The 25,196-nt window shown below is 42.1% G+C and overlaps 1 protein-coding gene across 7 annotated transcripts in view; it reads right to left on the bottom strand.

Annotated features, from left to right (window-relative positions):
* NTN4 (netrin 4) overlaps window positions 1-20,156 on the bottom strand; it is a 108,838-nt gene extending 88,682 nt beyond the window's left edge. For 2 of the 7 annotated variants that reach the window (XM_027594984.2, XM_027594985.2), the window contains exons 1-2: window positions 18,829-19,202; window positions 15,956-16,485 (exon numbers count right to left, since the gene is read on the bottom strand). In XM_027594984.2, the coding sequence (XP_027450785.1) occupies window positions 15,956-16,485; window positions 18,829-19,174 (876 nt within the window). In that variant the 5' untranslated portion in view covers window positions 19,175-19,202. Of the gene's footprint in view, window positions 1-15,955; window positions 16,486-18,828; window positions 19,207-19,296 lie in introns of those variants that run through there. The other 5 variants (XM_027594986.2, XM_027594987.2, XM_027594981.2 and 2 more) reach the window with 5 other exon arrangements.
* Between the last annotated feature and the right edge of the window lie 5,040 nt (window positions 20,157-25,196).

Here is a 25,196-nt window from a genome sequence, read left to right as displayed (position 1 = left end):
AATGCTTTATCAAGTGGACTTTTTTTTCCTTTAAATTTTTTATTGTTATGTTAATCACCATACATTACATCATTAGCTCTTGATGTAGTGTTCCATGATTGTCTGTGCATAACACCCAGTGCTCCACGCAGAACATGTCCTCTTTAATATCCATCACCAGGCTAACCCGTCCCCCACCCCCCTCCCCTCTAGAACCCTCAGTTTGTTTTTCAGAGTCCATCATCTCTCATGGTTCGTCTCCCCCTCCGATTTTTTAAAAAGGAGAATTAAAAAGGAGCAGAAATAATTTATCACTGAACTCTTGACTGAATTTCCATGGGCACCTGGGGCATGTTTTATAAAGTTCTAGGAAAACAGGTGTGTGTGAGTTCTGCTTACAGCGTTGCAAATTGATAATCTTTTAAATATAATTCTTTAACTTGAACAGGACCTCAAGAGAGATTTTTTTCAAGCATATTATTTTAAAATCATTTAACAACAAATCTGCCACACAAAATCACAAAGAGTATATGTTGTTAACAAAAGAATGAAGGCAAGTCCAAATAGGGAATCCAGACAAGAGCCAGGAACCTAACTGTTTGCTCACTCTGAGTTTGCTACCGAGCAACCTCTTACTAGGATCACTTGGAAATTCTTCCATGAGTCTGAAATACCAACAAGGTGTAGATGGATACATTTTTTTCAGTTTTGATAAGAAATTTTACTTTAAGTTCATACTTATGTCTTACTGTAACATTGCCATCTAAAAATATCTTTAAAAACTTATTTTCTTATCTTGTACTTGACATAATATAGTTTAAAAAGAATCTGTAGAGTCACAGTAGATATGTAGGACTAAATATGGAATGGAGAGACATGAAGTGCCCTTCGCACATCTGATTTGTTCATTTTTCTCTAAATCTAACTCCTTCCAGTCCATTTTTGCCTATGAAGATGACTCGGCTACTGCTTTAATACCAAGTACATAATTCTTTATATTCACTTTATCTACTATTAAATGACCAAGGCTGATGTTCTCTGTCCAAAAGCACTAAACAAAAATACATACCTTCAGGACTCTTGGAAACACTGACAGTTTGCCAGTGTTAATATGCAAAGTTCCAAACTCACAAATGGTTTGTGCCTAGGCTTTATAATGCATTTTGTCTATTTTTGCTTACTACTCTATCTCCAGAGCTTGGTATTGTGCTAGACACATAGTGGGAACCCACATATTTGGCTGAATGACCAGATAAGCTGGCCCCAAAGTCCACTAATATAATTGAATTATATTATTATTAATAATTAGTATTAATATAGTACTTAGCCATTTATAAAACACATTTATATATGCCCTGTCTTACTCTTTCTCACACTGATTCAATTTACAAATGAAGAATCTGAGGCCCCTAACTGAAAAAGAGAGGCTATTGAGAGGTTCGAGTGCAAGATAATGGAGCTTGAACTAAAGTGGTGACAGAGCAGATGAGAGCTCACTTAGAGATGCAACCACCAGAGCCTGGTGAAGGGCCAAAGGTGGGTCTCCAACTCCTGTACTTGTGCTGTCCCATTTCATCTAGTGATATTATAAACTACACATAAAATGTCATCTCTGAGTATAAAATAGAGACTCAGGGAGTAGGGACTCATTTCTTTTTCCCCTGCCTCCCTTCTCTTCAACAGCTAAGTGACTTCCTTTTGCTCAGTGGTTAAGGACCATTCACTTTGCCAAAAATGAGATATCCCCCAAAAAGTTTACACCAAAACAGGGGGCTGTTGCCCAGCTAGCCGGAAGGACAATGTGACTAGCTAAGCAGTGCTCATCCCAGGACCTGTGCTATTGGAGTGGTTTGGAGGTAAAGGATTTTCTTAGTCAGTTACTCACTCAATGGCATAATCTGTGTGTTCAGAGGTGGGTGAGACACTAGAGTCCTGAAACAAACCTTTAAATCTGTACACGATCACTCAACCTTTGCTGACACATTTCATGGGATGAGAAATGCAAGGGAATTCTGTCTCTTGGATACATCCAGTTTTTAAGAAAGTCTTTCTTTGGTCATATTCTTGCCTTCTGAAAGCATCAGAGTCCATTTAATCCCTCTTCAAACATCTGAAGAATGCTAGCAATTCCTGAACATCCATAAATCCTCCCTCATAAGCAAAATATCCTAAGTTAATTGTTCATTATATAATGAGATTTCTAATTGCTCTCACCAGTTCTGCTTGGCTTTCTCTAAATAGGAATATCTTGACCTGAACATAATATTCTAGCTATGCTTTGATGAGAAAACACAATAGAAGGACTAGTCTCTCCTTTGTTTGAAACATTATTCTATTAATGTAGCCCAAGGTTACATTAGCTTCTATGGCAGTCATGATATACTGTTGACTCATACAGAGATTACAGTCAACTGAAACCCTGAGGTCTTTTTCACATGAATGGCTGATAAGTCACACCTCTCTGGTGGTAGAACAGTTGATCTTTGAAAAGAGGAATTCATATTTATCACTATTAAGTTTAATCTCATAAATTTTGCCCAAGAATTTTTCACACTGCTCCCTGAGTTGTTTTTCATAAACGTGCTGATTAGGCTATCCCTACCCAGAAGAGCTATTGATTGGTCTCCACTACCTATAGGCTCAAGTCCAAAATATGGACACACTAGACCATTTATAGTCTGACTTGATCCTCCAAGGCCAGCCTCATCTTTCCCCCATCCCTCACCCTTCCTCACTCCCCACCATGCCATAGGCTCCAACCATTCTGAGGGTTGATTTTCCTTATACATGTGCACTTTTCCATGGAATTCCCTTCTCCACCTTTCAATTATTAGTCATCCTTTAAAAGACAGCAATTCAGAAGTCTCAATTGGGATCAAGGTCCTGGGATTGAGCCCCGCACTGGGCTCCCTGCTCAGCGAGGAGCCTGCTTTTCCCTCTCCTTCTACCCCTCTCCACTGCTCATGCTCTCTCAAATAAATAAATAAGATCTTTTTTTAAAGATTATTTATTTACTTATTTGAAAGAGAGATAGCAAGAGAGAATATGGGGGGGGGGGAGAACAGGCTCCCTGCTGAGCAGGAAGCCTATGTGATGTGGGGCTCAATCCCAGGATCCTGGGATCATGACCTAAGCCAAAAGCAGACACCCAACCAACTGAGCTACCCAGGTGCCCCAAATAAATAAAATCGTAAAAAAAAGAAGTATCAGTTGGACTGTAAACACCTTAAGGCAGGAATATACTACAACGAATTTCAGGCAACTGGAAAGAGATGTAGCTTCCAAATCTTATTTTTAAAAGTATTTTTGTCTGTTTTGTCAAAGGAAATAATATTTAAACTTCTTTCTTCAAAGCTAGTTTCTCCTTTGAACTCTATAAATGCAGGTTACTTGAAATAGCAATTCTCAGGGAAAGGGAGTAACAAGGTTTTCAGTTTTTCTAAGTGAACCAAGTAGCTACCCAAGTTTGTCCAGAGGCGTGGCCATGAGGTGACTGTTTCCTAGAATCACGAAATAACCACCCCTGTACCCAACATAGGATTGTGAGAAGAATCCCAGCTGGAAACACTGCAGAAGCATAATCAGGAGGCCCTCTATGCAATCATTTCCAATGACACTGATAGACAATTAAACAAAATCCCCCAGTTAACCTTCCATGCACCCTTCACTGTCTTTCGAGAGGTAGTGATAAATTCGTACCTTTCCATCTGTGTCAGGCCTTCACAGATTAGGAATAGAGCCTGTGGTTTGGGTTTGCAAATACACAGAACCTATGACATTGTCCTTACTGAGAAACTGTACTGATCAACTGCCTTAGGATCTGTCATCCTAAATGGTAACTTAGGGGACATGCAGCAAGTCATCTCCCAGACTGTTTAGTGTATCTGCATACCAGAGACTCTGCATACAAATGCTTCAAGCCACAAAAAGCAATAAGTAGTTATCATTGATAATATTAACAACAATAATGCCTCAGAGTTCGCTTACTTAAAAAATATCTATTTAACATGTCAGGCAGCATGTTAGATGCTAAGATAGTATGTCTCAAAGGGCAGTCTGAACTACTTTAAGGGGCTCACAGAACAATGTGATAAATGCTGTGACAGAGGTGAGCATGCGCCATGGGTGCACCTGTGTGACACACAGGTGTGGTGCACCTACCCAGAATCTCAGGAAGAGGTGAAGTTTAAGCAGCCCTTAGGGATGAATAATCTATCCCTCAACATATCCATCCAAAAAAATATTTGACTGACAACTGAGCTAAGTGAATGAGGTAGGACTGGAGGAAGGGAACAGAAGAGAAGAGCATCAGGACAAAGAAGCACGTGTGCATGGCACAGAGGGTGGGAGAGAGCCTGGCGCCTTGGAGTAATACAAGTAGCTCAGTAGGGACAGCTGGAGGAGGGCAGAAGGGGCAGTGATGAGAGGCAAGACCAGGGCATTTGGAAAGAGCCTGGCAGGCCACAGTAAAGAATGTGGACTATGTTATGGGGGAACTGGGGAGTCACAAAAGACTTTTTAAGCAGAGAAGTGACATTCTGGATTTTAAAAAGCCCCTTTAGAGTGTGGCATAGAGAAGAGATTGGAGAGCAAGCATGACAGAACAGCGAGAACATTCGGAAGAATATTGCAATAATGTGTACGGGTGACAAATCACGGTGGTTTGCACCAGGATGGCTGTGTATGGACGGAGAGAAGCATGCATACTCAAAACAGACCCCAGGAGCAGAACTAAACAGGTCGCGGTAAATGACTGCCACGGGCTGAGGGAGAGAAAGGAATTGAGAATGAATCTCACCTTTTGCCTTGAGGGGCCTTTCTGGGTTAGCCTGTGATGCCATTCACACAAGTTTTTATTTTCTCAGTGAGGTAGGAGGCAAGCTCTTTAGCTGAAAGCAAGAGGAAGTGGGGTGGTGGTGAGGAGGGATCTCAGGGAGAGGAGAGAAGCTCTGAAAGACTCACTCCAGGAATGAAAGAGGGCTAAGAATAAAGGATTTCCAGGGAAGTTTGAGGGCCAGATTAGACTGGAAAACATAAATTCGTAGTGGCATCTCTCAGCACTGTCGTGTTTTGAATTTTTCCCAGCAGAGTTCAGCTGTCTAGCTGAAGGAGCAAGACGGTGAACAGTAGAATTGGAATGTGATGGGAACATAAGGGGGCAATGGAGATGAGAGAAGCAATAGAAGATTCCAGAGAGAAAAATCATGGGGGCAGACTCCATGTTCATTTCACACGTTCTTATTTTGAGCCAGAGGAGAGATAAAAGAACTGGTCTGATGTGACAGAACTAGACGCTTTGGGGAAAGAAATGAAAATTTGAAAGAAAACACACCGGAATTGACAGCGCACTTGGGGAGGAAAGGAATTGGGGAGCAGGTGTTGACAGTCACCTTGCGATTTTTTTTTTTTTTGCAAATTATACCTCCTCACTACACTCCACCCAAAGGAACCCCAGTGGGCTTACATTCTCCTGAACTTTGATAATCATCATGGAGGAAGCTACTCTTACAAAGAGGTGAGTTGCACCCCTTTGGGTGGGAAACAACAAAGATGAGGGTTCTTGGGGAGTGAGGTGCCTGGTTCTTCTAATAGATCATTGGTTTGAAATGTCCTCCATTGACCTTTGCTTTCGTTTAGAGATAGGGCCAGAGAAATATAGCATTGAGAGAAATATAGCATTGATTACAAGAGAAATTGATGGAAAACCTCAAAGACCCCCAAAGGGTCAGATTGGTTGGAATAAAAGGAAACAATAGACCTTAATGGAGATTAAACAGTATAAGAGAGTGACTACATTTTCTCCAATCTAATTTGAAACGTAGAAGCTCTTTTCAGTGGCAGCCAAAAGATATAATGTTAGCACAAATGAACATGATGTCATGTAGAAAGCATGTATTTTTCACAATTATTTTATTGTTTTAGTAACTGTAATTTTAAAGTGTAAAGTAACATCAGCAAACACAACTGATGCCTGAAAAGGCTTCTGTTCCTCTATCATTTGCAGGAAGTTTAGGAAGAGAAGAGAAATATGATGTAGAAAGAGGGTTGGTGTTTTTTGTTTGTTCCTTAACAAGACAAACCATCCAGGAAAAGAGTTTTTTCCTTAGAGATACAGCAAGATGGACGCAAAATGCCTGGCACAGAAACTGGCACATTCTACCATAATCTCCAAATGTTGGCTTCTCTTCTCCTCCTTGGCAAAATAATTAAGCATTAATACAGTGAGCATTAATTAAAATATTAATAACAGGGGCGCCTGGGTGACTCAGATGGTTAAGCATCTGCCTTCGGCTCAGGTCATGATCCCAGGGTCCTGGGATCGAGTCCCGCATCAGGCTCCCTGTTCCTTGGGAGCCTGCTTCTCCCTCTGCCTCTCTCTCTCTCTCATGAATAAATAAATAAAATCTTTAAAATAAAATAAAATATTAATAACACATTTTAAAAATTGTGACAATGTAAACACATGTACTTAAATGGGATTAACCGTATAGTTCCTATGCCTTAGGTAGCTGCCCTCCATCGCATTCTGCAAATCAAATTTCACAACACACTAAGGAAAAAATGTGTACAATGCTACATTTTAATTTCTGATACTGTGATGGCTCAGGGGCACTCAAAAAATAATTTTTTATAATCATTCTAAAAAATTGCTCCTGCAGCTGCAATTTTGAGTCAGAGAGGGTGAAGGGTGGGACAGGTTAAGATGAAATGGAATACGAGGCACTTAAAATCTGAAGGTCGCTAAAATCAACTTTTCCCTTCAGTACTCTTCCCTCTCCCTTTTCCATCCTCATTCAGTCTACAATCAGCACTTTTCCTTCTCCCCATTCGTTCTGGTCTTTTGATAACCTAGAGTTGCAGCTCCTGTGACTTCCCTCACACTGTCATTTTAGAATTTGCATCGGCTGTCCTGACTGTGGAAAGTCAATGTTATTTGATGCATGCTGGTTCTTTTTCTTTCTTTTTTTTTTTTTTTGCATTTTTTTTTAAGATTTTATTTATTTATTTGACAGAGAGACACAGCGAGAGAGGGAACACAGCAGGGGGAGTGGGAGAGGGAGAAGCAGGCTTCCTGCCAAGCAGGAGCCTGATGCGGGGCTCGATCCCAGGACCCTGGGATCATGACCTGAGCCGAAGGCAGACGCTTAACGACTGAGCCACCCAGGCATCCCTGCATGCCAGGTCTTAATTAAACAAACATTGGACCCCCAGACTGGCAAGACTGGTTTTCATATAAGCCTTGGGATTTGCAAGTGTTTTTTTTAGTAATGGCAGCATCACTGAACTGAGTTTGATCCTGCCCTGGACTCAGTCCTTGGACTTTCCTCTTCATCCACATGCACTCCCTGATAATCTCATCCAGTTTCATAGTTTTCAATATCACCTCTACACTGATGACTCCCAAATTTATAGCAGTCCAGACCTCTCCTCTGAACTCTAAACTCACAGATCCAGCTGCCTACTCAGTATCTCCACTTGGATGTCTCATAGGCAATTCATACTCAACGTGTCCCGAAATGAGCTCCTGGCACTCCTCTCCGAATCTGCTTCCCTAGAGTCTTCTGCACCTCAGTAAATGGCCTTTTTTATTCTTCCAGGTGATCAGACTAAAAGCATTCTTACTCCTGTCTTTCTCTCCCACGCTGCATCCCACCTGTCAGCAGAGGCTGTTGGCTCTCTCCACAGAATTGATCTAGAATTCAACTACCTTTCACCATTTCCGTTGCTCCCCGTTGTCCATGCACTGTCAGATCTAGCCGGAATGATCACAGTAGAATTCTAGCCAGTCTCCCAGCTTCCCTCTTTGGTCTTTTCTTAACACATAAGCCAAAGTGATCCTATGAAAAATAAATTGACCATTTCTTCCCTCTGCTTAATTCCTCCAAATGGCTTCCAATCTCATCCAGAGTAAAAACCTGTGATCTTATCATAACAACTTATAATACTTTATAGTCCAAATTGGGACTACTTGGAGAATGAAAGGGGATGCTAAAAATAACTAACAGGCTGATCGAGGTGTAAATTTGGGCTGTCCTGACACCTACTCTGAGGCCCCACACTCTAAATATGTCTCTGATCTCTGACCTCACCTACTATGCTGTACGTCCACCCCTCTGCTTCATCACCAGCCTCCTCACTGTCCTGGTGGCATCAGGCACACTTCCTTGGGGGCCTCTGCTCTTTCCCTATATGTCTACTGCTCACTTCTGCTTTCCTTCAGGTCCTTATTCAAAAGTCTTGGTGAGGCTTTCTTTCCCTAGGAGTTCTTTCTAAACATTAAAAACCTCCTCCCCACTTTCTAGCCCCTTCCCCTGCTTTATTTTTTTCCTTTACGCTTATCACTGTTGAGCATTCTATATACTTTACCTTGTTTAGCATCTTACATTTAGAATGTAAGCTCAAGGGCAGGAATTCTTTATTTTTTGCTCTGTATCTCCAACTCCTAAAATAGTAGCTGGCATATAGGAGACACTTTATAAATATTTACAGAAATAATGAATGAATCATGACTACTTTGAAAAGATCAGCACTTGGTAGTAGATGTGTAACATCCAAGATAATTAATAAACAGAATTATTATTTTATATGTAGTTATTGTCATATGATTCAATTCAATAAATGTATTTTGGACAGTTATGCCTCGCACAGACCTGTGCCAGGTACAGAGGTTGGGGGGCTGGGAGCCACAGGGCATATACAAGGATAGATGGGGCAAAGTTCCTCAGAAGTGAACACTACAGGAGTAGAAGAGAGAGGGGACATGATATGGTTACGTGTGAGTGACACAGAGTACCTGGGGGTGCAGAGGAGGGAGAGGTTCTATTTACTAGTTTTCAGACACTTCTCATTACTGATCGGAAGCAATAACTTCTGTATTCTCTGTCATGATGCATTTTCCTCATCTTCCAATGCCCCCAATCCCTACCACCACCATTCTGGTTTCTAGGGTTCTCCATGCCTTGGTAGGAAGCGCCTCTTGTATGCCTTAATATACTTGACCTCCAGGTGCCTGCTCCTCGTCTGCTCTTCATTGTCTGGCCTTACTTTTTCAGTGTGAATCATTCATTGCTAACTCAGCATTTTATAATCTGATTTCTCAAAGTTTCCAGAATATTTTAACGAAATACTGGCAAAGTTAAACCACCTAATTGAACAAATGCAAAGTGAACAAGCAAACAGATGCTAACACACTTTTTTTTTTGATAGCTAGAAAGGAGGTATTTTTGGAGGAAGAGTCTACTCTTTGAAATCAATAAATCAAAGTTTATTGATTTAATCTGTGGGTTGGTTCTCTGTTCTTATGTAGCCTCTTTAAATAATTTTAATTAACAACTACCCTGTGGATTTTCTTTAAATTAAAGGCTTTTTTTTTTTTTTTTGAAGAACGCTATTATAAATTTCTAGCCCCACCCCTACAGGAAGGGAGTATCCCCAGGGTGTTGATAATCGAAACACTCTAAACAAATATATACAACATTTTATTTTCAAGGAAGTTCAACAAAATTATAGCTAGGAATATGCTCCCAAGCAAAACATTAATACACTGGATGAATAACTTTGTTAGGAAAATTACTTAAAGCAGTTACTAGCTAGTTTACTTTTTAAGAAAAATTTTAGATATAATAAAACTTAATCATATAAATAATTTTAAGGCAAGCTAATAATCCCAGCTCTGGCACGGGTTGGCTCATTGCTTATTTGAGTCTTACCAAGTTACTCAGACTCACTAAGTCTCAATTTCTTTTTCTGTAGAATGGGGTTAGTACTGGACCCAACTACCAGGGTTCTTGTGAGAATAAGGGGTAGGGTACATGCTACAGAATGCCTGGCACATGGATATTAGCTGCCCCCATGACTCATGGCCATTGCTGCTGCAAAAACAGGCACAAGCAGATTTCAGTGATTGAAGAAAACAAGTAGCTAACCAAAAAGAAAGCATTCCGACTCATGTATTTATCTTTTCAGCTAAAAGCCTAAATATTGCTTAGCATATTGTAAATGTAAATACCTGCAAAAACATGATTAATTAATCATTTTCTGCACACTTGTGCCAGTGACTTTACCACAAGATATTAAAATGTGATCTCTTCTATGGCCAAAGAGACATCCTTCAAAGAGACAAATGAGTACTCAGATTCCAAAAGGCATATTATTTGCACAATGTATCTGGGAATTAATCAAGAACCATCTCATATTATTTAATAAATCAGCCCCCCAATGATCATGTTCAAGCTCTTACCCAGTGGATTGTAAGGACAGCAAAAGAAAGGAATGTATATTGTTTTTGTATCTTTCACACCACCTGACTTGGGACAAAGGAATTTCAGACTAGTATAGTGGAAATAGCACTGGGCTAAAAGTCAGGAAACACGGATTTCAGCTGAGTAATTATAGACAAGTCATTTAACTCCCTTTAGGCTTCAGATTACTCATCAGTCATGTGTTTTTCCATTGATGACATTTAGGTTCCTTTTCAAATGCTCTCATTCTAAGAAACACTAGCAAGAGGGATTTTTACCGATGTTTGTCGTAATACACAACTTCATTTTTCCATATCTACAGATTGAAAGACACGGGACCCTTAATTATAGATTTTGTTCGCTCAGGGAAACTTGGCAGGAACTCAGAGTTCTTGACTATTCCACCAAACACAAATCCTTCAATCTGTTTCAGGAACAGCAAGCCCTCCCTGCTAGCACTCCCTATCCTCTACCTTGTTTTATTTTCTTCTCGGTCCTTATCACACTCTGACATACTGTATATTTTACTTAAATATTTGTTCTCTGTGCTCCCTCCACCCCCCTCCCCTAGTACCTAAGCTTCGCAGGGACAGGGACTTTTATCTCTTTGGTTCACCACCATATCCCCAGCACCTGGAATGGCACTGGACACGTAACAGCCCCCAAATTATTTGATGAACAGATGAATGAATAAACATAATTTAAGGTCCTCAATTGCCTTTCCCCAACCACAATTTATCTCATATTTTTACCAGTTCAACTTCTCCATGTTAACCAGGGTTTCTGAATCTTATCCCCCCTACCCAAGGCTTGTATTCATTTCTCCCTCTGTGTCATTTAAGGATATTCTCTTACTTGTCATCTCTCTCATCTGTTCACACTCGTTTATTCAGTTACAGATTTACTGGATGCCTACTGTGATCCTGGCAATGTGCTCACATGCTGGGCATACAGAGGCAAATAAGGCCGACACAATCCTTCCCTGGGGCTTCATTTGAGACCAGCTTTCTTCTGTTCTTGGCTTCTCTGTGCTGCTGCCTCCCTTTGAATGTTTTATATTCATAGTGCCCCAGAGGGGAAAAGAAAAAAATCCGTGTGGTTTGGTTGGTTGCTATTCAATTTTGAATAGAGCTCTTCTAGCAACAAGTTAATAGAGCAAGGGGCAGCAATGCGCACTTCGAAGGAGATGATGACTCCATCACCCTAGAGGTACTGTGGGGTCACTGGAACATTGCTGTCTCCTGAACAGTAACAACTGAAACTCCCGTTGCATGAGGCCTCACTGTGCAGAGCCTAAAATGACTTGCTCCATCTCCTCACTTCTGTTTTCTGTACCCAGAGGGGGTCCAACGGTGCTTCTCTGAATCCCCCCAAAGCCTAACTAACCTCTCATCTTTAGCTTCAAAGTTATTATTACCTACTGCTCCAACTAAGTAGAAGATTAAGCCCCTAATAGGCATAGAGCCTTGATGTCAAACCATGCCAAGCACCAGGCCTCTCTGTGCCTTTTTAAAAATTACTGAGGTATATGTGAAAATTGAGAAGTGTATACATATATATATATATATATTTAAGGAGTATGATTTGACAATTTGATGTACACGTGCATTGTGAAATAATCACCATGTTCAAGTTAATTAACATACCCATCATCTCAGAGAGTTACCACTCTTTTGCATATGTATGGTAAGAATACTTGATATGCCCTCTTAGCAAATTACAAGGAAGTATTGTTAACTACAATCACATTGCTGCACACTAGATCTCCAGAATTTATTCATCTTGCATAACTGAAACTTTGTACCCCTTGAACATCTCCCCAATTTGTCCTTTTACCAGGATTTGGGGAGCATTAATACCTCCATCCCAGCACTTCCCAACTTGTGATCTGTGGATCTCTGGGGTTCTGAAAACTAGTAATTGGAGTTCTGCAAAAAGACGGTTCTTCTGTTGGGTACATAAGTTTGGGAATGTCACATCCTATATTTCCCACTTGGGAACACAGGACACATAATGAGAACATTTATGTATTTACAAATGTTAATTTTGCTAAACCCACTCAGTGTTTCCCAACCTAGTTTGGTCGTGGAAACGTTTATTCCCAGAACACCACTGATATCTTAGAGGACACTCCTGCTCAGGAGAAAGCTGTTTGGTACCGCCTTTTCCACCTTCATGTCACATGCAAATGAATAACAAATTGTGACAGAGTGAGTAAGAAGAGAGATATGCAGACATCTTTCTGCGAGCAGTTCTTGGGAGTCAATAATGATGAGAGAACATAGTTTTGTGGAACAAACACTAGACTTACAGTCAGAAGACCCATGATTTAGTCCTGCTTCTGCCATATAACTAACTAATGCAATGTTGTTGGGTAAATCGCTTCACCTCTGAGCCTTAGTTTCCTCTCCTGCAAAGGAGACACATTATAGGAGAAACATTCATTGTAACTGTTGACCAGTTTAGGAAGTTGTTGTGTAGCAGATTAACTTTGATTTTAACTTTAAAAAGTATTCTTCCGGGTAGCTTTTGGGGCCCATTTTTTTTTAAAGATTTTATTTATTTATTTGACAGAGAGAGAGACAGCGAGAGAGGGAACACAAGCAGGGGGAGCGGGAGAGGGAGAAGCTGAGCAGGGAGCCTGATGCGGGGCTCAATCCCAGGACCCTGGGATCATGACCTGAGCTGAAGGCAGACGCTTAACTGACTGAGCCGCCCACGCACCCCATTGGGGCCCATATTTTTAAAAGTCCTCTTTCAGACGACTGGTGCCTTCAACTCCGAAGATGGAGGTATCTGATTTCTTTGACATGAAGCTGCAGGTCTCTCTAAGGCCCTAAAAGCCCAAAGAAGTATTTTGGAATGAATAATGGAAACAAATTGAGTCTGGGATATATTTATGTTAGCCTGAGTAGTAGGACAATACCTAGAGAAGTCCTAAGAAGTCTTACATTGAATGTGGGAAGACACAGGTCTATAATATTATAAAGAAGCAATAAACGAAATTTGAGACGACTTATTTGACCCTAGGGTAATTGGCTTATTTTTCTAATCAATTTCCAAAGATGGAGATTGGAGATAGAGAGTTGTACTGCAAAATTAATTTGTAGCTCAGCACTAACTTATATTCCACAGCAACACAGGAGACATAGGTAGTAATCCCCTCCAGGGAGGTGTCCTCTGATCCTTATCTTTGAGGAAGACTCTCTTCTTCTCTCCAACTCAGGAGGGAAAGATTCACTCCCAGACCTGTCCTCTGAAGGGAAGATTATTCTATGATGGTTTGCTGTATACTTGCAAAAATACTCTAGAGGGAACCAGATGGCTCCTGGGTTTTTTTTTCTTGTCATTGAATTATAAGTCTACTGAAATAACAGCTACTGTGAAAAAAAAATTTTGACTGGATATAAAAGGCAAAGTAACATAAATTTTAGTCTCTCTCTGCTTGAAATTTGATGTAATAAGCTTGATGACAATAAGTAGTTTGGCTTTAAAGAAGATACGATTTTGCTTCCACTCTAAGTTAAATAAATGTTACTTTAGTTATCTGTAAGTAATTGCTGGGCCACTGTAATACATTCAATGTGAAATTTGCTAAGCAAGCATGCCTGTCATCTGGTTACTGAAAGACTGTATTTTTGCAACTTCATAGATACACATGGCCCAGTAGCACTGAGATGTAGGGAACCGATAGGAGCATATGAATCAATTCCAAAGCAATTTGAGAGTTCAAGCCATTCATTTGTTTGCAACACAAAGTGTTCTCCACATAAGAAAACAATGAGTCTAACTTATCTGTCTCTTTCCTGTCCTGGTATCTTTAAAAATGTCCATCATGACAGGGTGCACAAGGGTTTACAATATGAAGCCAACTTTAATTTTTTTTAATTTTTTTTAAAAGATTTATTTATTTATTTGAGAGAGAGAGAGCATGAGCAAGAGGGGCAGAGGACGAGAGAGGCTCTCAAGCAGACTCCACACAGGGCTCCGTCTCACAACCCTCAACTCATGACCTGAGCCCAAACCGAGAGTCGAATGCTTAACTGACTGAGCCACCCAGGTGCCAACTTTAGAGACCAGGAAGATCATCTGTGTGCTGTTTGTGCCACATCCCACTTGGTTTCCATGCCAGCAGCACTGTGCCTGGTCCGCAGAGAGCACACAGAAGTATCTGGATAATATGGCTAAGGTCCATATGTGACTTTGGTAGTAGGGGGAAGAAGTTCCCAAACCAGTTTTTTCATTAGGCCACTCGCAAGCACCCCTCTCCCCAAACCAAAGGCAGAATTAGTGGCACTGACTACGGTGCCTAGCACTAGTAGGGGCTCAAGAAATATTTACTAAGTACAATCATCTGGGAAGCCGGTGAATACTAACACAAAGGACTACTAAAAGAGAGCTTACCTTGGTCTTTGTAGATATTGTACTACATACATTGGACATAAGCCTCACACATAGTCCAGGCTTTCTCAGCCCTGGTACTATTAACATGTAGGGCTAAGAATTCTTTGTTGGGAGCGGGGAGTGGTGCTATCTTGGGCACTGTAGGAAGTTTAGCAGCATCCCTGGCCTCCACCCACTAGATGCCTGTAGTGTCCCTCCCTCCAGCAAAAATGTCTTCAGGCATTGCTGTACGTCCCCTGGGAGGGTCCAGGGGGTGGCAAAATCACCCCTACTTGAGAACCACTTATTTAGTCTGTGTGTTCACAACACTGCCAGAATTAGAAAGATTATATTCTCTCTTCTTTTCTGAATCAACATTTTTTAAACATGATTTTATTTATTTTATTTTGTAAGTAAGCTTTACACCCAACATGGGGCTTGAACTCATGACTCTGAGTGAGTTCTACCGACTGAGCCAGCCAGGCACACGTCTGAATCCATATTTCTTGATCTACATGATGGTATTTTATTCTCTTAATCTGATTTCACTTAATTTAGTTTTCTCTAAATGTTTTCATAATGCTAGGTGGGGGTGGGGGGGGACTTTCTAGGTATATCCATATAAGTTAAAAAGACCTGTTTTCCCTTTAGGGAAGGGGAAATATGAAACGAAGAGAAAACATTCCATACAGGAATTGGACTAGTAGCTAAGAAGGCTGTTTTGCAAAATGAGGTTGAGATGGTTTTGGGCCCAGGGTGGACAGAAGTCCCTAAACTGCAACTGTGAGTCCAAAAAGAACTTTTGTATCTTAAAACACAGTACCCTCCATTTGTTTGCGATGCATTCTTGTAATCTTAACAATAAAACTCCACTGTTATACAAAAGTATCCTTCTGACAAACAGATTTTTTTTCTCCCTTGGCTTTAGTTTTATTTACTTCCTATTTATGTTAACAGTTTCAGGAAGATACCCAGCACGCATGGACTCCAGGAACAGGCTGTCTTGGTAACTCTTGTTCCTTCAGAATTACAGTAAGTAGTCCCGCTAACTGAAGAAATCATTAGCCTTTAAACCTTGAGGATAGTGATGATGCCATGTGTCTACTCTTCCTTAAAATTAAGAAAATTAAAACCTTAGAATTCCTGCGCAAACCCAGCCAGTGGACAACCTGCTTGAAAATGACTACACATCCATATCTAAGGGTGAGAAATAATTTATGACAAATAAAGCTCATGAAAAATTCTAATTTCATTCATGTTGCTACAAGTACACCTTCATGCTTTAAAAAAAATGTGGGCTGGTAACATTTTTCTACCTTACTTATAGCATAGAGTTAAACGTGGGCTCTTACCTCTCCTCCAGTGCATGGAAAAGGATTGGAGTATCTCGAAGTGCAAATAGCTCCCTTCTTGATGACATCATCTTCCAGGCCAAACGTAGCTGAGCAGTTAGTTGCAAAGTACTTGTAAGGCTTCCATGTCTTCCCAAAGTCCTGGGACCGGTCCAGCACCATGGCTGCTGGCCTGGGGGACTTGAACACCATAATTAGATGAGTGAAGTAGAATTCAGCTTCCAGGTCTAACTGGATCTTTTCTCTGTGCACATCCTCAGCAGACTGCCACCACGTGCGAGGAAACCTGAAGGATGAGTCCGCCATGGCGGCAGGCAGGTGAGCCAGGTGAGGCTGGGCAGCATGGCATTTGTCACATTTGGGCTGCCGACAAGTCAGATCAGCATTCTCACTATAGGAGCAGTACAGTTCGGTGGCGTTCTGACCACAGGTGGTGTCTGCCCAGAGTTTTCTCCCTAAAGCCAAGTTCCCCATCCGAGGGTTGCAGGCTTTTTCACAGCGGGAACTCACTCCAACTACTCCACTCAGTCCTGGGAAAGGGAAAGCCCATGTTATTCAAGACAAACGCATCTGGAAAGCTCTTCTGTCTTCAACAGTCAAGTTATCCCCAAAGAGCTTAAGACTTCCACTAAAGAGTACATGCTATCAAATTTGAGCACGAATACCGTTCTGCATTTATAGTGCATTTGTCTATACCAGTGTGTGAGCATGCATGTGTGTGTGCATGCATTTCATGTCCAGATACACAATTCACATAAAGGGATAAAAATCACTTCAGATAAAGGGTGAGAGGAAGGAAAATGGAAACACTGGGGGAGAGATAATGGGCCTAAACCTTTTAAGTACTTTGCTTTCTAAACATTCCCTATATTTGAAATATACACGTTTGTTTTGAAGTCATGACTTAAATAATCCCCCAAAACAATAATGTTTTTAAGATCACCCAATTTAGTCTTTCAAATATAATTTGAGTCCTTAGCATTATCTAAAGTGCTTATTAGAATGCATCAAGGAGGAAATGTTTTATTCTATTATATTTTTCATCCGAAAATGTGAAGGGACAAATTCCCTAGGAAAAGCAATACGAGATATTTAATCAATATACAGTGGAATCTCACTTAGGGAGGCAAAACTAGACACCACTGGAGCTCAGAGGCATAATATCTATTTTTAATACTGAGTAAATATAACTAAGAAAAAAACTCTCTAAACTGCCAAATGGCAGAAAAGCTTATTTGACATGCTCTCTGCCTCTTGAGTGCTTCTACCTATGACAGATTATATAGTAGTTGCCTGTTTGCTTAACAGGATAATGTTTACAGTCTGGCAGCCACTAAGAGCACCTTTAAACATTATCTGTGAACTAAAACACCTTCTTAAAGAAACATGTGCTTCCACCCAAACAAAGGTCCAACAGACTTTAAGGTTTCAAAATTGCTTAAAATGATAAACATTATCCACTTATTAACATCCTGACTACGTATTTTAATCCTTTAATTTGGGTTTGTCATGTTAATTATGAATACCTTAAGCAAAATCATCTATTGTAAAAGTTAAAACAGAGAAAGAAAGAAGGAAAAGGAAGTCAAACCCCAAATTCTGGCTAATTGAACGTTTCTGCTTCTTAAGGGAGAGCACCTCTGAACTGTTATCACCGTGCTATTGGAGAAGCCCAAATGACAGCTTAGACTAGAACAGAGACATTTCCCATGCTGACTGACAATCACCAGCCCCACATAGCCTCTGCAACCAAAAGAAAGGGCTTCCTTAGGCATATATTTTTTTAAATGTCAATTTCAGATGTGCATTATGCCTGGACTCCTGTTTGCCACTGTTCTGATTAGCTGGAGCAACAGTTGCTTGTGGCCAGGATCACCCAAACACACAATCTGCCATGACTCACCTGCAAAGCATTTCAGGGAAAATCATATACTGCCCGTACAAGTATTTTTGACTTGAAACAGTTGCCTTGTGATATTTATTTACAACCTCTTGATTGCTTGCATGTTTTTGCCATAACATGGTTTGAAAAGGGAAAGGTTTAATAAAGTTCACTCTGTGGTTGGGGAGCATGCATAAATGCAGGCAGGGGTGCATCCTTAAGAAGAATTAAGGTAAAATCTTAGCCCTCTAATGGCTCCTTGGGGGAAAGTACTGAATCATTTTAAATGCCTCCGAAGTAATAAGTACAGAAAAGATTGTGGAGCCAGATAAATTGGTGGACAAAATACTTGGAGATCCCTAAAGAAGTAACTATCCAAATATAGCAAGGATGCTCCTGAGTCTGCCCGATTTGGGGTGAAGATTCTAAAACTTTGCTTTACTGTGTGCCAGCGTCCCTGAGGGCAGAGTGGAAGAAGCCGAAGGGAAGGTACAGTGCGCCAGTGCTCTCTGTCCACCAGTCCGTCCCTCCAGCCCACACTCCCCTTTTTAGAGCAAACGAGAAACGTTTGAGAGATTGGATGGCTGAAGAGTCCCTCACTTTCTTTCGCCTTCACACCCTGAGCTGCACTTACCCCTAACTGGAAACGAGGTGACCCGCAAGGGGGAGGGAGAGGAACAGAAGGGGGGCTCCCAATTTTAAAGAAACGGCGCGCTAGGAACGGGTGGCCAAGGACAGCCCAGGAAAGCCGGGCTGGGAGTAGGAGGGAGAGAGCCTCTGACGACGCCTCTGCCGGTCGTCCAGTTACCGAGACAGGGAGCAGACCCGCCTCCGACCTCCCACGGAGCCTCAGCCAGGGTACCAATTCCCTAGGGGCGGCCAGCCAGCTCGTGCAACCCAGGGTGATCACCTAAGGTCCCAGCCCGGGGTCTCACTGCATTCCAGCCACTGCCGCGGTGAAAGGGCACACACCCCGCCCAGGTGTCCCTACCTGGTTCCTTCGTGCCCAGTAGGAGGTGGGGGACTAGGGCGATCGCTCTCCACGAGAGAGCTTCCGCGGCCCACGCGCGCCCAGGGTCGCTGGGCCATCCCTCCCCATCATTCCTCAGGCCATGAAGTGCCGGGGGATGGCGAGCTTGGTCCTTTGTTCCCTCACAAAGTGGAAAGGCAGTTTTTACAAGCCCAAACCGAGAAAGAAACCAAGGTCGTGGTATCTCCGGCAGGACGCACCCAGGATATCGGGTTATCCAAGGGCATGTGTATCGCAGTTGCAAAAAAATCAATAGTATTTTAAACGGCAGAGACCCGGGGGAAAGAGGCGGAACATGGCCACTCATTTCATCCTCGGGAGCTGAGCTTGGCGCTCCCAGCCCGCTCTCCCCTGCACCCCCGAGTCCCGAGGTGGGGAACAGAAAGAGCGAGGGAAAGGGGGTGGGGGCCCAGCAGCGTCACCACCCACCTGCGGCCACCGCCGAGCAGCCCCATAGCAGCAGCAGCCGCGCGCAGCTCCCCATGGCCGGGACGAGCCGGGAGGACCCGGGCCGGGCGGGTGCGCGAGGGAGCTGAGCCCTCTCGGTTGTGGGATGAAGCGCCAACAGTCCTCAGGAAGAACTGGGGCTCTTTATTTCTTCCCCCTCCTGGGGCGCCAGGCTCGGTCAGCGGGCGCCGGCTGCAGGGAGCCGCGGGCCGGGGCCGCGCCGGGCGGTGGGGTGACCCTCGCGCACCGGCCTGGAGGGGCCCGGGCACCTCGGGGGCGACGGGAGCCCCCGGACCATAGCCGGCCTGGCCGCGCAGCCCCTGCGGAGCGTCCCGCGGGCTCCTCCGCCGCTAGCCCGGGGCTCGGCGCCCGCAGCAGCCGCTGAACTTTGCGAGACCTTTCACTTCCCGGCCGCCGCCGCCGCCGCCGCCGCTGCCTCCTGGGCGTCCTCCTCCGCTTTTACCACCTCCTCTCGCTGCCGCGTCTCGGTCCCGTCCTTCTCCATGGGCAGTTCCATGGGATGCATTTTTATTGCACCGACACCGCGGCGCTCCGGTGCCAGCCCTCCTCCCCTTGCACCTCCACCCCTTCCTCCTGCCCGCCCCCCGCGCTCGCTTGACAGCCGGGGCGGTGCAGCCTGCGCAGCCGGGTAGCCGCCGCCGCCGCCGCCGCCGCCGCCGCCGCCGCGCCCGGGGAGGGGTCTCCTGGCCCCACGGGCCGCCCCCGAAGCCTAGCTACCAGCTCGTTCTGCCCGCCTTAGCCCCCGCGGGTACGGGTCACGTCGGCCCCCAGCTTCCCTCGTGCCCCTCCCGGCGCTTGTCCTGCATCTCCCTGCGTGACCCCCCTGGTGCCCTCCAGCACCCACAGGCCTCTTCTGGGAAGCAGTCTCCCACCTTCTCCCGGAACATTCCAGAGAGCAGTTGACTCCCTCTTGATCAGGTCAGGGCATGCCAAGGGGCTTAAAAAACCGCGAAACAGGCTAGCGCCTACTTCCCACATCCCCCAGCAAAACAAACCCTCCCCTCCACTCCCCATCTCCGCCACCCCTTCTCCCGGAGTCTCACGGTCCAGGAAAGGAACCCCCCAACCCAGCTCCAGGTCGTGGGCTTTGGAAAGCGCACGAACTGCTAAGTGGCCTTCGCAGCTTCTCTGCTGCTTTGGTGGGGGGAGGGGTGCGGGGGAGGGCATCCGGGCTAAACACTCAATGCTTACTTTATCCCAGGTGTATCCATTTTGATGTAAAAGGTATTCCCTAATTCAAACTCAAGGTGCTAAAAGAAAAGGGTCACAGGATTGGCTAATGGGCAGTGTAAAACATTCTTATCTAGAGGCAGGGGCATGACAAAGAGAAATTGGTCTTTCCAAGCACTCTCACTCCATACAGAATGTGTTGTGCTCTGAAACAATAATGTTGTGAAATAAGTTGTGGGGGGCAATTTAATAGCAACCAGAAGCAGCTAATTGTGGATAGGATTGCTCAGGACTTCTGCTTATGGAAGGAGATTAAATAGCACTTGAGTCTGGGACATCTGCAAGTTCTATGAAAATATAATTCTAAGCACACATCCAGGAGGATAGGCAAAAGTTAAATAGAAAACCGTGTTTATTGCCATGTTCATTTTGTGCCTTTGAATATTTCCCAGAAAATTAACTACATTACAGATACCATTCAGTTGTGTTACTGATGATGGCAATTCAGAGTTTAGGGTGTCAAGTACACATTTTTCATGACTCACCTGGGGATATATAAGAAGTTTGTATCTCCCAAGAAGAACTGGGATGAAGTCCGCTTCATCCGTTTGGAAGATTTAAAATTATTCCTCTGGCCAATACTGGGGAGCGGCAAAAGTTACGGGACAGCAGTTTGCATAACACTTTAGGAAATAAACCCTTTGAGTTTTCAAATATTGGCAGTGTTGGGGTTTTCTTCATATCTTATGGATATGCTCCCATCAAGTCACTGAAACACCTCTCCAAATTATTCTTTTTACCAAATAAATGATAGGAAATTATAATAGCCAAAGTCTCATGGCACCGATATTAACCTAATGGCCAAAGCAAATTAAAGAAAGAGCACATTTATTATTAACCTCTGAGTCTGCTGTATTGAGGCAGAACTACTCCATTTCTCATTAGAGATTTCAAAAACATTTACTATCTGTGCCAGTCCTGCCTGGATAAGATAGTTCCCTGATTGCTCTATAACTCGTTGTTTAACAAGACATTAAGTTCCTTAATGGCAAAGTAGTCTTTCATACTTAGTTTATATAAAACATTATTATGTTTTTCTTTTTTTTAAAGATTTTATTTATTTATTTATTTGACAGAAAGAGAGAGAGAACACAACTTGGGGAAGCAGCAGGCAGAGGGAGAGGGAGAAGCAGGCTCCCCACCGAGGAAGAAGCCCGACACAGGCGGGGCTCCATCCCAGGGCCCTGGGATCGTGACCTGAGACGAAGGCGTCCGCTTTAACCGACTGAATATAAGATGTTTATCTTATATTCTTCATTATTCTTAACTGAGAGCACCTGCTAGCTATATAAGTTTTCATTAAATATTTTTGAGTTATGTTTGAACTATTGCTATATATAAGTACAAGATTAAGAAGAAAACCAATAAAATCAGAATGATTCCCCATATTCTAAAGGAATCTGTACCTTTACACCAATACTTTCCATATGAAGCAGCTCAGGAGATAAAAGTAGTTAGCATTCTAATCAATTTCATTTGGTTATATAGTCTAGTTATAAATTCGACTTCCATTCTGAAGAAGCTGTCCGGGGGAAGTTTATCTACATAAGGAAAATCTTGCTCAGTGATGAGTATATCACTACCTATGATTATTTTTGGAAAAATTCAGTAATGGATTCAGAATTTTCTTTTTTAATTTTATGAATTAGTAGGAAGCTTAGCAAACTTATGGAATTTCAATAACAAGGTTCCAGAAGCCACATACTTGACAAATTAAATCTAGAACACCCCCAAGAACTTGGAAGAAAGCTAAAGGGACCTTTAAGAACTAAAACAGATGGCAAAAAGTCCATGTACCAAAGACCTTATTCATGGGAGAGCTCTTCAGACGTTCATTTAAATTATTCATGCAATGTTAATAAGTTTGGTTATTAGCTGTTTTCCTAGACCACAACATATTAGAAGTAACAAATTAGAATGAAGTGGGATGACATTAAAACAAGGAACGACAGAACTATAAAAAGTAGCAATAAGGACAAAAAACCATACAGCAGTCTGAGTGAGGCCTTTTAGTGCAGAGGCAAAGCACCAAAAGGCTGAAAAGTGTCACTCTGTTATAACTTATCACAGTGAGTGAGGTTCCTAATGGAATATAGGATATTCAGCATCAGAGGGGACCTTAGGGATCTTTGAGCCCAACTTCTCACCCCATAAGAAACCTCTCCACAAAAATCTCTGTCCAATAGTCATCCAGTTTCTGTTCTAGAAATCTCAGTAAACAAAAGCCTTAAAGGCAGCCCTTTTCATTTTTGGTAGAGTTTTATTTAACTGTGACATCTCTCTTCTTAAAATTCTACCTATGTTTATAGTTTACTTTTCTGTGACTATGCAGAGTAGGTCCAATTTCTTTTCTGATAGGTATTCAGAGATTTGAAGTCACATTTTATTGCTCCACTTAACTATTCTCTTCTGCAAGTGCTCGTTTAATTGTCCATATGGCTTGATTTCCACAGCTTCCACCATCTTAGTCACCCCCTTTCAGATATACTACAGTTTATCAGTGTTGTTCTTATACTGTGCATCCAGGACTCAAGTCCAGGTTTATCTGGATTGGTGTAGAATAAGAACTAGTAGTTCCCTTAATTTAGGTCTAGGGCTTATATTTCTGTAGCTTAAAAATGCATTAGCTGCTTTGTGGTGTTGGCTGATATTGTCCTTGAAGCAAATTATATGGATGAAGGGTCATTGATAAAAGATAAAATACATTTTGTTTAATCAGAAGGAAAGAGTTCTATTAATTACCTACATTGCAGGTAGTAAGCATTCAACAAATATTAATTATAGAATTAATTAATTAATTTAAAGAAAAAATCAACAAGTTCAAATTGGAAAATTGGAAAAATGGCTAAAATTTTAAAAAGAAACTGTTAGTCCTGAATGGGATAAATATCTATTTTCTGAAAAAAACAATCACTTCTATGGAAAAATCTGATTCTTCAACAACACTGTATACATGTGGTATTACTACACATTTCCAAGGAAAGGAAGAACTTTGCAATAGTGATATTTTTAGGATACCTAGTATCTTTCCTCATTGAACTATAAACATGATCTCATTTATCCTTGAAGCATCAATGTGTGGGAGGGAACAGGAATAGTTGCATGCATTTACAGAGAGAGAAAGTGATGTGAAAGATGTAAGTGCCAAATTTAGATCATCCAGTAAATATACACTGGAGATCGGACATGGGTTTTCAGATCTTTTTTAAAGAAATCATTGTTTATCCATCAATTTTCCGTGAATACGATCTTATCTCTCTTGGACCTAGAAGACCGTTGGGAGAAAATTAAATGGAGAATTATTTCCATTGAAATAAGCCTATATTTTGTTTCCTACCTAGGTCTATGCCCTTTAAAAACATCCTCTTGGGAATTTCCTTAAGCTTTAATCCAAGCCTCCTGTGCTTCCTGGCTACGGCAGCTCATTCCTAGGAAGGGAGTGAGAGCCTTTGAAACTACATGTGCTCTTCGAGGAAGGTAAGCAGTAGTTTTCTTAAAAAAAAAAAAAAAAAAAAAGCACGCATGCTCTCTCATGTTTAAATTAATTATATGGAGCCTAGAAAGTTCAAACAAACAAGAACAGTGTTATTGTTACAGAGATAGTTACTCTGGACAGCACTGCATTGACACAAATTTTAAACACTTGTTCCTCTAAATAGCTCTTAACTAAAACTTTCCATACATATTGCTATTCCTAACAGTGATAAAGAGATGCTCAGAGACAAATTACTATTCTTTTAAATGTAAGAAAATAGACAAAGTAACAATGACTAAAGGCTGCATGAGGATGAAAGAACAGTAAACAATATGGGTGATTCCTTTTATTTATTCATGTCTTCTATGTATTAGTGTAGTGGTTAGGAGCATGGACTGGCCTGATGCCCCAGGTGTGAGCTGACTCCACCAGCTCCTAGCTGTGCGACTATGGGCAATGATAAATAAATAACCCATCTGTACAACCATTTCTTCATCTGCCATATGGGAATAACAATAGCACCTAATAAGATTATTATTAATATGAAATGAGTTAATATTTATGAAGTAGTAGACAAGAGCAAGACCCAGGAAGCACTTTAAGTTTTCTTAAGTACATACAATAGTAAAATACAAATCCATCATGTACATACAATCTCTTTTGACCTGCCCTGGAATTTTATCTTCAAGTTGTATAGAGATATTTAATAGGCAGAAGCTAAATTGTTGCCCTGGCTTAATTTTAAATGTTGCATCACGTCTATGAAAGCATCACACAAGAAATGAAATTATGAGGCAACCGATCTTCTCTAGCTGGAAGGAGAAGGACCTTAGCATTGATGGAGCAGCTAAAATTTTCAGGCACAGTGTGGAGTACGTTACAATTCTCACAACAACTCACTAAGGTTAGGTTGTCAACTCTTTGATGGGGAAACTGAAGGTCAGAGAAGTTAGATGCCTGAGCCAGGTCACAGAGCTAAGTAAGCAGACCAGTTAGGATTTGAGGTCCGGTGTGTCTGATTTTAAGTGGAGTCTTCTTCATTGCCTTTGAGAGAGGTGGCAGAGCTAGGCAGTTAAAGGAAAGGATCAAAACTTCTTCATTGGTTAAAAACACTCCTAGAATGTTTTCTCCTTTGACAATCACAATTTATTAACCC

The sequence above is a fragment of the Zalophus californianus genome, chromosome 9, assembly GCF_009762305.2.
Source record: "Zalophus californianus isolate mZalCal1 chromosome 9, mZalCal1.pri.v2, whole genome shotgun sequence".
NCBI lineage: Eukaryota > Metazoa > Chordata > Mammalia > Carnivora > Otariidae > Zalophus > Zalophus californianus.
This window is presented reverse-complemented; position numbering and strand designations above follow the sequence as displayed.